This window comes from Vombatus ursinus, unplaced genomic scaffold (genome assembly GCF_900497805.2).
Source record: "Vombatus ursinus unplaced genomic scaffold, bare-nosed wombat genome assembly UNPS02014941.1, whole genome shotgun sequence".
NCBI lineage: Eukaryota > Metazoa > Chordata > Mammalia > Diprotodontia > Vombatidae > Vombatus > Vombatus ursinus.
Genome location: NW_020954719.1, coordinates 10,773,705 through 10,788,167, shown reverse-complemented (window position 1 = coordinate 10,788,167; position 14,463 = coordinate 10,773,705). Strand labels below are relative to the sequence as shown.

At 40.0% G+C, this 14,463-nt stretch overlaps 1 protein-coding gene across 1 annotated transcript in view; it reads left to right on the top strand.

Moving 5' to 3' along the window:
• The first annotated feature begins 9,713 nt into the window (after positions 1–9,713).
• The window catches only part of LOC114029661 (keratin, type II cytoskeletal 1-like), an 11,503-nt gene continuing 6,753 nt past the window's right edge, over positions 9,714–14,463 (top strand). Inside the window, exons 1-2 of the mRNA XM_027844249.1 lie at positions 9,714–10,267; positions 13,444–13,658. Coding sequence (XP_027700050.1) covers positions 9,764–10,267; positions 13,444–13,658 — 719 coding nt within the window. The 5' untranslated portion in view covers positions 9,714–9,763. The remainder of the gene's footprint in view (positions 10,268–13,443; positions 13,659–14,463) is intronic.

Genomic DNA, 14,463 nt, shown 5'->3' with positions numbered 1-14,463 from the left:
GCCTCATCAAAAAAAAAAACACCAAAAAACAGAAAACAGCAGAACTTAAGGGAAATAATAACATATAAGATCCAGGAGAAATATAAGGTAAACATTAAAGAACAACTATAAGGGACTCAATAAGGTCAAATTGTTTACTTCTTATATGTGAATATATTAGTAGTATTACTCTTATGATTGTCATCATTATTTGTGTAGTTTGAAAGAAAGGCATGGGCTGAGCTGAGTATGATGGGGTGATTCTAAAAAAAAAACAAAACAGTATGGGGAGAGTCAAAAAGGAGTAATTATCTCATACAAATGAGGCATAAAAGGAAAATTTGATACAGAAGAAGCTAGTGCTGGAACCTTACTGTCATCGGGAATGGGTTAAAGAAGGGACAACATATATCTAGAAGAGTATAAAAATCTTCTAAATTCACAAAGAAATAAGAGGGCAAGGGGGTGGGTAGGTTAGGGAATAGGAGGGCAAGGTAGCCAGTCTAAGTAAAGAGGAAGAGTAAGGAGTGATAGAGTAAATAGGGTGAGAAAGATAGAGAGGAAAAATAGGAAGGAGGAAAATACACAAGTAATTGTAACTTAGAACATGAATGGGACAAATTTACCCATAAAATGGAAGCAGATAGCAGATTAAAAACTTGAATTCAACAATATGTTGCTTTCAGGAAACATTATAAAAATAAGAGATACACACAAAGAAAAAATAAAGAGTAGGAGTAGAATTTAGTATGTAAAACAAGGATAATCATCATGATTTCAGATGAAGTTAAAGTTAAAATGGATTTAATCAAAAGTGAAAAACAGAGAAATTATACTGTATGTCAACAACATTATTTAATACTGTTTTAAGCCATTTAAAATTCCTAGACAGTATAAAATACCTGAGTGCATACCTTCCAAAACAGACATAGTTACTATACGAACACAAATATAAAACATTTTTTATACAAATAAGCTAAGATCTAAATAACTGAAGTAATGTTTATTGCTCATGGGTAGGTAGGGTCAATATAATTTTTAAAATGATAGTTTTACCTAACTGATCTATTTATACAAGGTCATCTCAATTAAATTACTAAAAATTGTTTTACTGAGTGAGAAAAAATAATGACAAAGTTCATTTGGAAGAACAAAAGGTCAAGAACTTTAAAGAAACCATGGGAAAAAAGATGTAAAGGAAGTAAATTCAGCAGTATCAGATCTTAAACCATATTATAAGGTGAGAGCATTGTTGAAGTGTAAAAAGGATTCAATTTCAATTATTTAAAATTAAATTTTTTTGCATAAAGAAAACCTTTGTAGCCAAGAATAGAAGGAATGCAGAAAATTGGAGGAAAAACATTCATAGACAATCTCTTAGATAGGATGTGATTAGGTTAAAATATTGCTGTGGTGTAGGAAATTATGAGCTGGTTAATTTAGAAAAACAGGGAAAGACTTGGACTTATGGAGGAAGATACTATCCACCATCAGAGAAACTGATGATAGAATGAAATAAGCATAGTACAGTCTTACATGTATGTGTATGTGTACATTTGTACATATGTGTATGTTTATGGAGATTTATGAATATGTATATGTACATGTATATACATATATATCTACATTTAGTTATAGCTTTCTTTAGGGTGGGAGGGAGGGAAAAAATAAAGTAAAAAGTACACAATAATGAACAAAAGAAAACCAACAAGGAAGCAAAGAAAAGTTTGAAAACAATATGTAGTATTTATTATATAAGTTTTCTTGAAATGGAAATTTATTATTCCATATTGAATTCTTTCTTATGATTTGCTACGTATATGACAATTTTTTCCTTCTTTCATTTTGTATTGAAGTCTAACATTAAAAAATTTACAAAAAAATTTATTGGACTACCTGAAAGCTATGATCAAAAAAGTGCCTAGACATCATTTTTCAAGACATTATCAAGGAAAACTGCCCTGATATTCTGGAACCAGATGGTAAAATAGAAATGGAAAGAATCCACTGATCATTTATTGAAAACAGTCCCAAAATGAAAACTCTCAGGAATATTATAGCCAAATTCCAGAGCTCCCAGGTCAAGGAGAAAATATTGCAAGTAGCCAGAAAGAAACAATTCAAGTATCATGGAGTCATACTTGGGATCACACAAGATTTAGCAGCTTCTACCTTAAAGGATTGGAGGGTTTGGAATATGATATTCTGGTGTCAAAGGAGTTAAGGATTACAACTAAGAATTATCTGCCCAGAAAAACTGATTATAATCCCTCAGGGGAAAAAAAAAGAATATTCAATGAAATAGAAGACTTTCAAACATTCCTGATGAAAAGAACAAAGCTGAATAGAAAATTTGACTTGCAAATACTAGACTCAAGAGAAGCATAAAAAACATGAAAGGGAAATCATAATGGACTTAAACTGTTTACATTCCTACATGGGAAGATGATGCTTGTAACTCATAAGAACTTTCTCATTATTAGGGCAGTTAGAAGGAGTACACACACACACACACACACGCACACACACAGAAGGCACAGGTGTGAGTTGAATATGATGGGATGATATCTAAAAAATAAAATTAAAGGGGTAAAAAAGAGGAATGCACTGGGAGAGAAAGGGAAAGTGAGAGGTAGAACGGGGTAAATTACCTTACATCAAAGAGGCAAGAAATCTTTTACAGTTTTGGCTTTAAAACCTGATTTGAAAACTTTCTAGCTATTTGGCCTTGGGCTAGTCTTTGGGCCTCAGTTTATTCATCTATAAAATGAGGGGCTTAGATGAAGTTAAATTGACTCAATTAAATTGACAGAGGAAAGATTAAAGGCTTTTTGATATGTTTTTATCCTATGTCTTAGTCCCCTGTGTCTAGCCTTCCTATTCAATTAAAAATCCTCTGGGACCCTGAAATTTTGTTTCCTCTTTTTTCTAGATTTTTCTCTAGTGTCTTTTATCAGTCTCTGCATATAAGGAGTGTTGTTGCAATGGTATGCCTGACTGGGGTTTAGAGTTAAGAGCTCATTTTAGAAACCAGAGGTGCAAGTAGAAATTCTAATAGCTGGGGAGAAAAGTTATCAGGGTGGAAGAATGAGGTTCTAAGGAATAACCATGTGCTTGTGTGGTTGAGGTGGATTGGGGACAAATCATGGGAGTTAGGGAAGATGAGGAGGTTGGAAGGCAAGGTATTTGAAGGGAGAAAGAGTAAGGGTGGAAAGCTACTGAACTTACTAGGGAGGAGAGGAGAATAGTCTGGAAGTCCATAGATGACAGCAGGGGTTACTGATGGAAGAGGGAGGGTCTTGGTGTAGCTGTGGAGAGCAAGGTTTATGCTGGCTCCTCCTCTGGGCTCTGTGAGTAAGGGTGGAACACTCAGTGGCATTTTCAGGAAAAAGTTAGGTTTTTGTGAACACCAGGAAATGGAAGGAGTATGAGAGGGAGATACCTAGGATGAAGAGAAGTCTTCTTCTTGTTAGAGAATGTAATGGCACAACCATAGGATAAGAGGTTTAGAGCTGGAAGGGACCTTAGAGGCCACTCTCTCATTTTACAGAGGAGGAAACTGAGGCTCAGAAAGGTTAAGTGACCTGCCTGTGATCACTTAGCACTATTAGGTATCAGAGGAGGAATTTGAACCCAGGTCTTGTTGACTTCAAGTTAAGCTTTCTATTTACAATGATATGAATAATGTTTTAAATTATTTAATTACAATGATTTAAATAGTGTTTTAAGGTTTACAGAGTACTTTGCAAACATCTCATTTTATCCTTACAACAATCCTGGGAGGTAGATGCTATTATCATCTCCACTTTATAATTGAGGGAACTAAGTCAGAGGTTATGTGACTTGTCCAGGATAAGACAGCTATTAAGTGTCTAAGGCTAGATTTGAACTCAGATCTTCCTGACTCTAGGTAAGACACTCTATCTATTGCCCCACCTAGCTGCTTCTGTAGATAAATCAATCAATAAACATTTATTAAGTGTCTACTATGTGCTGGGAGCAGCTAGGTAGCTAGAAGACTCATCTTTCTGAGTTCTTTGCCAAGAAATCCACAAATGAGGTTATGAAGAGTTAGAAATGACTGAACAATAACAACATGGCAGACACTGTGCTAAGTATACAAAAAGAGGCAAAAGACAGTCCCTGACTTCAAGGAGCTTACAGTTGAATGGAGGAGACAATAAGCAACAAATACATTTAAGCCAAACTATATTCAGGATAAATAGGAAACACTGTTTCTTTTGGAGTTTGTTGGACTTAGGATCAGGAGACATCTGGTTTCAAATGCCACTTCTAAGAGTAGCTTACTGTTACTATTACTGTCACCTAAATTCTCTGAGCCTCACTTTCCTCATCTGTAAAATTGGGATAATAAAGTCACCTTTAGTGCCAACCTCACAGGATTATTATGAGGATTAGATGAACCTGATCATCGAATCATCTTTTTACATGTAAAAAAGTATTTTTAAAACCTTGAAGGTAGTTTTTGTGATGACCAAATCAGATAATATTTGTTTTAAAAAAAGAACTTAACACAGTATCTGGCACATGGTTGATGCTTTATAAATGCCTAATCCCTTCCTCTTCTCTCCCCTTCTGTGTATGTATATGCCTCTATCATATATCTCTATCTCAATCACTATTTATATCTCATCTCACCTCTGTCACTATCTCTATAACAATATTTTGTACATTTTTGAGAGGTAGTAGCAGTGCTGTATGTAATATTTATGCATGTACTATAGTAACACTGTAGTATTGGTGGTTCAATGGATAGAGCACTGGGTTTGGAGTCAGGAAAACCTGAATATAAATCCAGCCTCAGATACTTACTAACTGTGTGACCCTGGACAAGTCGCTTAACCTTTGATTGCCTGACAAAATGGATCTCCTGGAGAAGGAAATGGCAGACCACTCTAGTGTCTTTGCCATAAAAACCCCACATGGGGTCATGAAGGGTAGGACATGACTGAAATGACTGAACAATAACAACAAAATGCAATAGTGCAAAGTATTTGTTGGACTTGGAGTCAGGAAAGACCTGAGTTATCATCCTAACTCAGACACTTGGGTCACCCTTTACCCAAAGAGCACCCCAGTCTAGAGTGTAATGGGCTGGGGATGGGGAGTGTGTACAGGGAAGCCTGGTTTGGGGGGCTGTAGACCTTGGGAAGAAGCTTGTTCCATAAGGCGGCTCAGAGAAGAGCAAGTGGGGTTGTGTCCCTGTCCATGCATCTCCTCCCAAGTCCAGCAGGGAGTTTGGGATGGGTGGACTGTTCCTCGTGCCACCAAAATCAGAAAATAGTTGTTATACCTGCTTCATAGGGTTATTATGAGCTTGCATGAGATAATATCCAGAAGATGATTTATAAGTTTTTAAGAGATGGGGACTCGACCTGTGATTTCATTGTTACAGGGAACTACCCTGTCTATGAAAGACCTTCTTTGCAACTGAATGTCCTAGAGGGTTGCCTTGAGCATGGACTAGCCAGTGGAACTAGTAAGAGCAACAGAAAAGGGGCCTGGAAAACAGCTGAGGCAACAGATGATAAGAGCAGACTTCAGCCCCTCCCTGTTCCCCTGGAGCACTGGCTGAGGAAGCTCCTGAAAGTCCACATTTCTTTCCATTTCCCCCTCCAACTCAAGGGAAGAAGGGGTGGGAGGTGGAAAGGGATGGAAAAATTGGACTGGAACTTGCCACTGGATGCCTCGTTCCTTTTAATGCTTATCCCTGTCTGCATGCTGTTTGAAACTGCTATTAAACAAAATAGTTGGCTGTTGTGTTGTATTCGACTATTCATGACCCCATTTGGGGTTTTCTTGGCAAAGATACCAGAGTGGTTTGCCATCTCCTTCTCCAGCTTATTTTACAGTTGAGGAAACTAAGGCAAACAGGGTTAAGTGACTTGCCCAGGGTCACACAGCCAGTAAGTGTCTAAAGCTGGATTTGAACTCAGGAAGAAGAGTCTTCCTGACTCCAGGGCTGCACTCCACTGTGCCACCTACCTGGCTATTCCGGGAGCAAGACACTCTATCTCTAGGCTCTGGACATTACCTTTGGCTGTTCCCCATGCCTGGAGTGCTCTCTCTTCTCACCTGCACCTCCTAGCTCCCCTGGCTTCCTTTAAGTCTTGGCTAAAATTCCATCTTCTTCAGGAAGCCTTTCCCAATCCCTCTTAATCCTAGTGCTTTCCTTTGTTAGCTATTTTCTATTTTTTCTATTTTTCCTGTGTGTAGCTTGTTTGTACTCCCCCCCCCCCCTTCTTCTTGTCTTTTCCACTAGATTATGAGCTCCTAAGGACCTAAGGACTATGTTTTCCCTCTTTTTGTATCCCCAATGCTTAGCACAGTGCCTGGCCCACAGTAGATGTTTAATAAATTCTTAGGGACTGATTAACTGTTCCCAGGGGCTCATCATACTGATGCTGAATCTCTACAGCTCAAGTGATTCACCATCCTGAGCCTCCTTGATAGCAGGGATTACAGGCATTTGCTATTATGCTTCTTAGAGTATCCTGGAATGGATTGCCATAAAGGCCTGCATATGAAGGTGGCTGGAATAATTCACAAGCTAGATTCCTGTAGCTAGGAAAGTGTCAGGACCATTTGCTGAGCAATTTGGAGCTGTGCCCAAAGGGTTATAGAACCATGCATATCCTTTGACCAAACAATACCACTACTAAGTCTGTATCCCAAAGAGATAAAAAATAAAAAGGAAAAAGACCTATTTGTACAAAAATATTTAAAGCAGCTCTTTTAATGATGGCAAAGAATTGGAAATTGAAGGGATGTCCATTAATTGGGGAATGGCTGAACAAATTGTGGTTTATGATTGTCATGGAATACTATTGTGCTTTAAGAAATGATGAGCAGGCAGTGCTCAGAAAAACATGGAAAGACTTACATGAACTTATGCAAAGTGAAATGAGCAGAACCAAGAGAACATTGTACACAGTAACAGCAATTTTGTATGATGATCTACTATGAATAATTTACCTATTCTCAACAATACAATGATCCAAGACAATTCTGTAGGACTTATGATGAAAGTTGCTGTCCATCTTTAGAGAGAGAACTGGTAGAGCCTGAATGCAGGTCAAAGATACTTTTTCTTTACTCTCTTTATTTTTCTTTTTTTTGTCTGTGTTTTCTTTCACAGACTGACTTATATGGAATACTCTTTGCATGACTACGCATGTATAATCTATGTCAGATACTTGCCTTCTCAATGAGGTGGGAGAGGAAGTGGAAGGAGAGAATTTGGAACTCAAAATTTGAAAAATAAAGTTTAAATTGTTTTTACATGTAATTGGGAAAAAATAAAATATTAAGATTAAAAATTAAAAAAAAACTGTTCCCTGCTTTTGCTGATGTGTACAAGGTGCTATGTACCCCAAAGAAAGTAGTTTTCCCTCTCAGCTTTCTTCTTTTTAAATTGAGAAGACTTTATCTTGCCTTCCCTCCCTTCAAGGGGCCTTGAGAGGTTAAAAGGTTTATGTGCGTATGTATCTTGTCCCCCAACTAGTACATTAGCTCCATGTGGGTCAAGAAAGTTGACTCAGATAAATTTTATCTTAGTCTCAGCACATAGTACTGTACTATGCGCACAAGTAGTTGCAGTAAATAGCTGATGAATTGAGTGTAATTGCTTAGGTTCTTGAATTCAATTTTTGAGTTCTAAATCTCAATTGAAGGTGATATGATTATAGTGCTCTATTTAGAATCAGGAATATCTGATTACCTTTTTTTTTGTATCCAAAGTGCTTATTGCGGTACTTGACACATAGTAACACTTAATAAATTATTGTTGACTGACCGACTGACCTGAATTCAAATACCATCTTTGACATTCTAACTATAGGCAAGTCATTTAATGACTTGGGTCTCAATTCCTTCTCATGTAAAATGAAGATAATAATAGCTGTAGTATCTGCCTCATAGGATTATTGCAAGGCTTACAAGAGATGATATCTGGCAGATGATTTGTAAGTTTTAAAGAGATGGGGACTTGACCTGTGATTTCATTGTTATAGGGAACTCCCCTGTCAATGAAAGACCTTCTTTGTAACTGAACATCCTCTAGGTTGCCTTGAGCACCAAAAGATGAAGTTACTTGTCAAGGGTCATGCAACTAATAGGTGTTAGAAGTACGATTTGAATTTGGGTCTTCTAGGCATCAAGATCAGCTCTCTGGCAAATCATGCTACCTCTTAAAGTCCTCTATAAGTATCTGTAATGATAATTCATCTCATCATCAAAGTTCATGGAAGAATTGCAGCTCATATACTAGCTAGTCATTAATTATTTTGAGTTTCTTTAATAAAAGTAATACCTGTTGCCCCTGTCTCAAACCTACCTCTTGTCTTAGGGTTGGAAGGGATTTGAAAGATTCTCTCATCCAACCCACTCATTTCACAGAGAGGAATCCCAGAGAGGTCGGTAACTTGTCTAAAGGCACATGGGACTCAAAACCAAGTCTTTTCCACTTGGGCTTAAGTCTTAGTCTTTGGAAGAACCCAAGTCAGAGCTACATGATTCCTCCCCCAACCCCCCAGGGATTTGTTTTCTGTTTTTTGGACTCAGTGACTAGAAACAAGAACACATATGGAGTGTTGTGACTATGGGAATGCTAAACGATGGGGAGTAGGGAGGAGATTTCTTACAGGTCAAAAAGTCTTGATCTCTGGATTGTATATGGTAACTGTGGGCATCAGTACTTGATAGTTCTGCTGGTACAAGCTAGTTCTGTTCATACCAGGGAAATTCTACAGAGGTCAGTTTGTTCTTGCAACAGGGAGAGATAGTTTGCCTCACTGGGCCCACTCATGAGTCACTGCCAGAGACAGGGTCCTTGGGCTGGAGGGAAACTGTCAGGGGTAGTGTTTTGAGGCTAGGGAGAAATATGATCTTGGAAGTGGGGTCCAAGTACAAGGACCCAAGCACCCTGTCAGTTTCATAGGAATTTTCTTAGCCTGGTTTAGAGGGCTATTCAACCTTGATCAGTCAGTAAGCACTTATTAAGCACTTACTATCTGCCAGGGATCATTTAAGCACTGGGGATATAAAGGCAAAAGACAATTCCTGCCCTTAAGAAGTTCAATCTAAAGATCAGATCTATAGCTTTGCTATTTTTCTCCTTCCTTAAGAGTCTAAAGAATGACAATTCTTCAACAATATTGGATTAGGCTGTCCCTGTGTGAAATATTCTGGTTTTGGGGAAGTGGGGGATAGGGGAAGCAAGATGGGAAGCAATTTTCCATCAGTCTGAGAAAACTGCATGGGGGAATCAGAGTAGGGGGTGGGGAGGGCTTCTTTAACTAGTGCCCTTGCTGGGCAGCTGATTGGAGATGATCAAAGCCTCTGACATCCAGTGTCTAAAGAAATACTGCTTGGGTTTTGATCCCACCCTGATGTAAACTAAAAGTGGTGAAATACTAACAACTGAAAAACAGCCTTTTGGAGGGCTCTCAGAAACCATCTCACACTTCTCATATTGCCTAGGTCAGCAGATAGTCAATAGATAATTGAGCAAAACCTGCTAACCAAGCAGTTATCATTTGACAAACTGTTCCCTAGATGGATGGCATTAATTTATTTTCATGTCATTTTTAGTTTATTGCTGTAGGGGAACCAAACCCATATGTTTGTATTCTAATTACCTTGGACAGCTGCCAAAGCCAGCAGAGAATAAAAGGGGATCCTTCCCTTCTCCCACCAGAGAAGTACTCAATAGCCTTGTTGCTCTTCTCTTTAGTTCATCCTCACTCACTCTCTTTTAGCCATCATGAGCAGGCAGGCTGTCTGGAGATCCCAAAGTGGAGGTTACAGCAGTGGCTCTGCTGTCTTGCCTGGCAGGAGCCGGAGAGTGGCTGGAAGCTCTTCTGTTCTGAAAACTGGAAGCTGTTCTGGAGGCAGAGGAGTCAGCTCTAGCAGCCGAAGCCTTGTCAACCTCGGTGGGCACAAGAGCATCCTTACCAGTGTGGCAGGTGGAGGCCAAGGAAGCCTTGGCTATGGAGGCTACACAGTGGTGGGCCTTGGTAGTGGACGTTTAAATGGTGGAAGTTTTGGAATGGGAGGCTTTGGCCTCAGTGGCTTGGGAGGAGTTGGTCTGGGTGGTGGATCCTTTGGTCCTAACATCTACCCTGGTGGGATCCATGAAGTGATCACCAATCAGAGCCTTTTGGTGCCTCTGGATGTGAAGATAGATCCAGAGGTCCAACAGGTGAAGACTCAGGAGCGGGAGCAACTCAAGGTCCTCAACAACCAATTTGCTACCTTCATTGACAAGGTAAGTATCACCATTTAACATTCAGAGAGCCAGGAATAAACTATTTCAAAGATCTACAGGAAAAGGAAGCTTTCTAAACTTTCAGAGGTTACCTATCTAGCCTTTTTTCACTGTCTTTCAACAGGAAAGTGTCTACGGTTTTTCAGGTACTAGGATAGACACTCACTTTATTCACAAAATTCTCCAAAATGAAGGAGCTATCACAACTTTCCAGGATAACTTGTCCTTGGGGTTGGGAGGTCTCAACTTCGACAGGAAGGCATTCCCAATATTGAACTTTAATTCCATTTCAGTTTCAACCTAGCACCTCTTTTTAGTTCTCTATGAGTGATGTTACCCAGAAATGAAGATGTTTTCACAGTAAAATCTTTGAGAGGTCCCAGTGAGCTTCCTTAGAGACAAGCAAGGGACCCCAAAATAATGGAATATTCTCTGATTCCCATGGGTTTTCATGTGAATTTAGATCTGTAAGGGGCATCATGAGCACATTGGTAGCATGTTGGTCTTTCTGGAATCAAAGTCAGGAAATTGAAATAAAAGGTAGTGATGATAGCAAAGAGTGAAGAAGAATTGGGGAAGATGGACCATTGTAGATGAGATGGTCAGTTGACTTTAAATTCTATTAGCCAGGCTGGCCAATGTCACTGGGTCTGGCTTCAGAAGTAAAAATAGAACTTTCTGTTTGATTGGAAAATCTGTTCTTAAACGAACCTAAAAGTTTACTTATTTGTAATATCTACATAGCATTTTAAGGTTTACAAAATTTGCCTATGGTCACACAATTAAGAACAGGGTTTGAACCCAGATCTCTTGATTCCAAAGCCAAGGCTCTTTCCCCCATAGCAAGCTATCATAGAAGGCCCTTGCTTCTCTGGCCTTTTCCCACTCTTCATTTCCTGATCTTAGTCAGTGAGACTTTAGACTGGATTTTGGATTGAGTGAGGTGGCCAGTGGCGATGTATGCCTGTAATCCCTGCTACAGGTAGAGACTGAGGCTGGTGGATCTCCTGAGCTCTGGAGTTCTGAGCTGGAGCAGGGATTAAACTGATTGGATGTCTTCACTAAATCCTATACAAATAGGACATTAGGGGTAGGAAAAATGTAGTAGAGCAAAGGGTCAGTGTTTATTAGTAGGCAGATTGGGCTGTGAGTGGCTGTTGTATTTCCAGCCTGGTTTAGAGGTTAGATATTAGAGATGAAGGAAATAAAGAAAGAAAGAGAGAAGGAAGGAAGGAGCTAAAGAGGGAAGGAGGGATAGAGGGAAGGACAGAAGAAAGGAAAGGAGAAAAAAAGGGAAGGAAGGATAGAGGGAAGGACAGAAGAAAAGAAGGAAGGAAAGAGGGAAGGAGGGAAAGAGGGAAGGAAAGAAGAAAGGAAGGAAGGAAGGAAGGAAGGAAGGAAAAAAGATCTGAGCAGGACTTCCTCCACTAATGCAGGTTGAAACATTTTAGTAAAATAGTTCTTCCTGAATTGACATAGCCAAAAAAATCAATGTTGGTGGCCATCTGCTTTCTGCTGATGAGCAGAACTTAACTAGACTGGTACTCAGGCGGCAGACAGACAAATGTCCTCAGTCTTTCCAGTTTGCTGGTATGGATGGACCAGAGCTTATGTTCCTTTGGAGTAGCCTTATTGAATCATACTCTCAGCATTGGAAGGGATCTTGGAGGTCATAAAGTCTAAGACATATTCTCCTTCGCTCCATCCCCTACAAGTGGTCATCCAGGCTTCAGGAAACCTATGTCCCCTCCACCCCAAGATGATATATTAAAGGAGGAATTAAAAAAGGTAAAGTCAGTTAGGAAATCCTCACTGAAGCAGTGGAAAGAGGAAGGAGTGTTGGTGAACACTTTGGACAGCCTGGAGCCTCTTGCATCAGTGAGTTGTTATGCAAGTTCAGGAGGGTTCCCTTTGATTATGAGATGATTAAGTCATTTTTCTAGCACTAAAGGAATGTCATACAACACCCTGAAGAGAAAATTCTGCCTTAGGGGAATTTAAGGGTGGGGAAAATCAATGGAGGGATCAGCAACTTCTGTTGAAGGCTTATTGTGGACAAAGCCTTGAATGGTATAGAGATACCAAAAGACAAAGAAAGAAAGAAAGAAGACAGGGTCTCTGCTCTCAAGGGACTCTGAATCAGGGACACTAAACATTGCATTTATCAAAAGGCTTAAGAACACTTACAAATCAACATGCAAATATATGTGAAGAAACAGTACTAACTGAGTAGCTAAGAGCAGAGGGGAGTGGAGGAGTGCTCCTACATAGCTCATAGTGTTAATTAGGGAAGGTGTCCTGCAGGAAGGGGCCTTTGAACCAAGATTGAAAGGAGTGACACAGATGGAGGGGCAGTAGTAGAAATCTTGTAAGGACCATAGAACGCAGAGCTGGAAAGTATGTTAGTGACTATTTAGTCCAACTGAGGAGAAAGCAGGCCTAGAGAGATGAAGTGAATTTTCCAATGTGGGTGGTGGGGAAGAGGGAAAGGAAAAAGCATGTGTTAAGTGCCTACTATGTACCAGGCACTATGCACTTAGCACAGTGCCTTATAGATATCATCTATAAATTATATGTATTATCTTATAAAGTGCCTTACAGATATTATCTCATTTGATCTTTACAACAATCCTGTAGGGTAGATGCTAATAATATTCCCATTTTACAATTGAGGAAACTGAGGCAGAAAAATGTTAAGTGACTTCCCCGGAGTCACACAGCTAGTAAGTCTCTGAGGCTGTATTAGAACTTAGGTCCTCCTGACTCCAGGACTATTGCTCAATCCACTGTACCAAATGTCTGAGGTTGGATTTGAATTCAGTTTTTCCTGACTCCAGGCCCATTACTCCATCCACTGGGCCACCTTGGTGCCTAGGTGGTACAGAGCAGAGCTAGGATTGAACCCAGGCCCCCTGATCTCAAGGGCAATGGCATGTGACATTGAGAGTTTGAACTGCTACAGACTTAATCTGTGCTTTGAGCAAGTTCCTTCTTTCTGCATCTTAGTTTCCTCGTCTGTAAAATAAGGAGGGTTAGACTAGGTGATATCGAATGTCCTTTGCAGCTCTGACAGCCAAGGATGCTGTGATTCTGAGAAGGGCCCTCCACAGGTCCCAGAGTCCTGGGCTCTGAGCAGTCCCTGTTGTCTACAGAATGGATTTGTTTCCCCATTTCAGGTGCGGTTCCTGGAGCAGCAGAACCAGGTACTGAAGACCAAATGGGACCTGCTTCGGCAGGTGGACATCAGTACCAGCACAACCAATTTGGACTCCATCTTTGAAGCCTACCTCAGTGGCCTGCGGGCCCAGGTAGATGATCTCAAGTCCCAGAAGAGCCAGCAGGATGCAGAGCTGAAGACCACTCAGGACTCAGTGGAAGACTTCAAGAAGAAGTAAGTGGGGCCCATGGGGGAAATGTTACTGTCTATGAGAGGGAAAGGCTACTTTACTTACCCTGTTTCTGTGGAGGTCTTAAAAACACCCTCATCTCCGCTAGATTCTCACACATGCCTGGGCCCTAGAAACGAAGCCCATGGTTTGTTTTCTATGGACTGCCACCATCAAACAGCTGCTCCTGCTGCTCTGACATAGGGAAGAAAAGACAATTTCCTGTGGTGACTATAAGGGCTTTATCACACATCACTAGGGCAGGCAGGCTGGTGCAGTAAAAACAACCCTGTCTCTGTTGTCAAAGGGCCTGGGTTCAAATCTTGTCTATGTAGGAACTTACCATCATGTGAAGTTGGGCAAGTCACTAAGCCTCTGAGGTTTAGCTTCTTTGTCTATAAAGAGAGGGGGATGGACTAGGTGGCCTTGGAGATGTTTTAAGGCTCTAGATTAGGAATTTATAACTTTTGTGTGCGTCTTGGAGTCCCTTGGCTGTCTGGAGAAGCCTGTGTTTTTTCTCAGAATGATGTTTTCAAATGCATAGAATTTCAAAAGAAATAAATTCTGTCTGTCTGTCATTCTATCTATCTATCTATCTATCTATCTATCTATCTATCTATCTATCTGTCTTTGTTTCTCTCTATCTATCCATCCATCCATCCATCCATCTATCCATCCATCCATCTATTTATCTATCTATCTATCCATCCATCTATCCATCCATCCATCCATCCATCCATCTATCTATCTATCTATCTATCATCTATCTATCTATCTATCTATCTATCTATCTATCTATCTATCTATCTA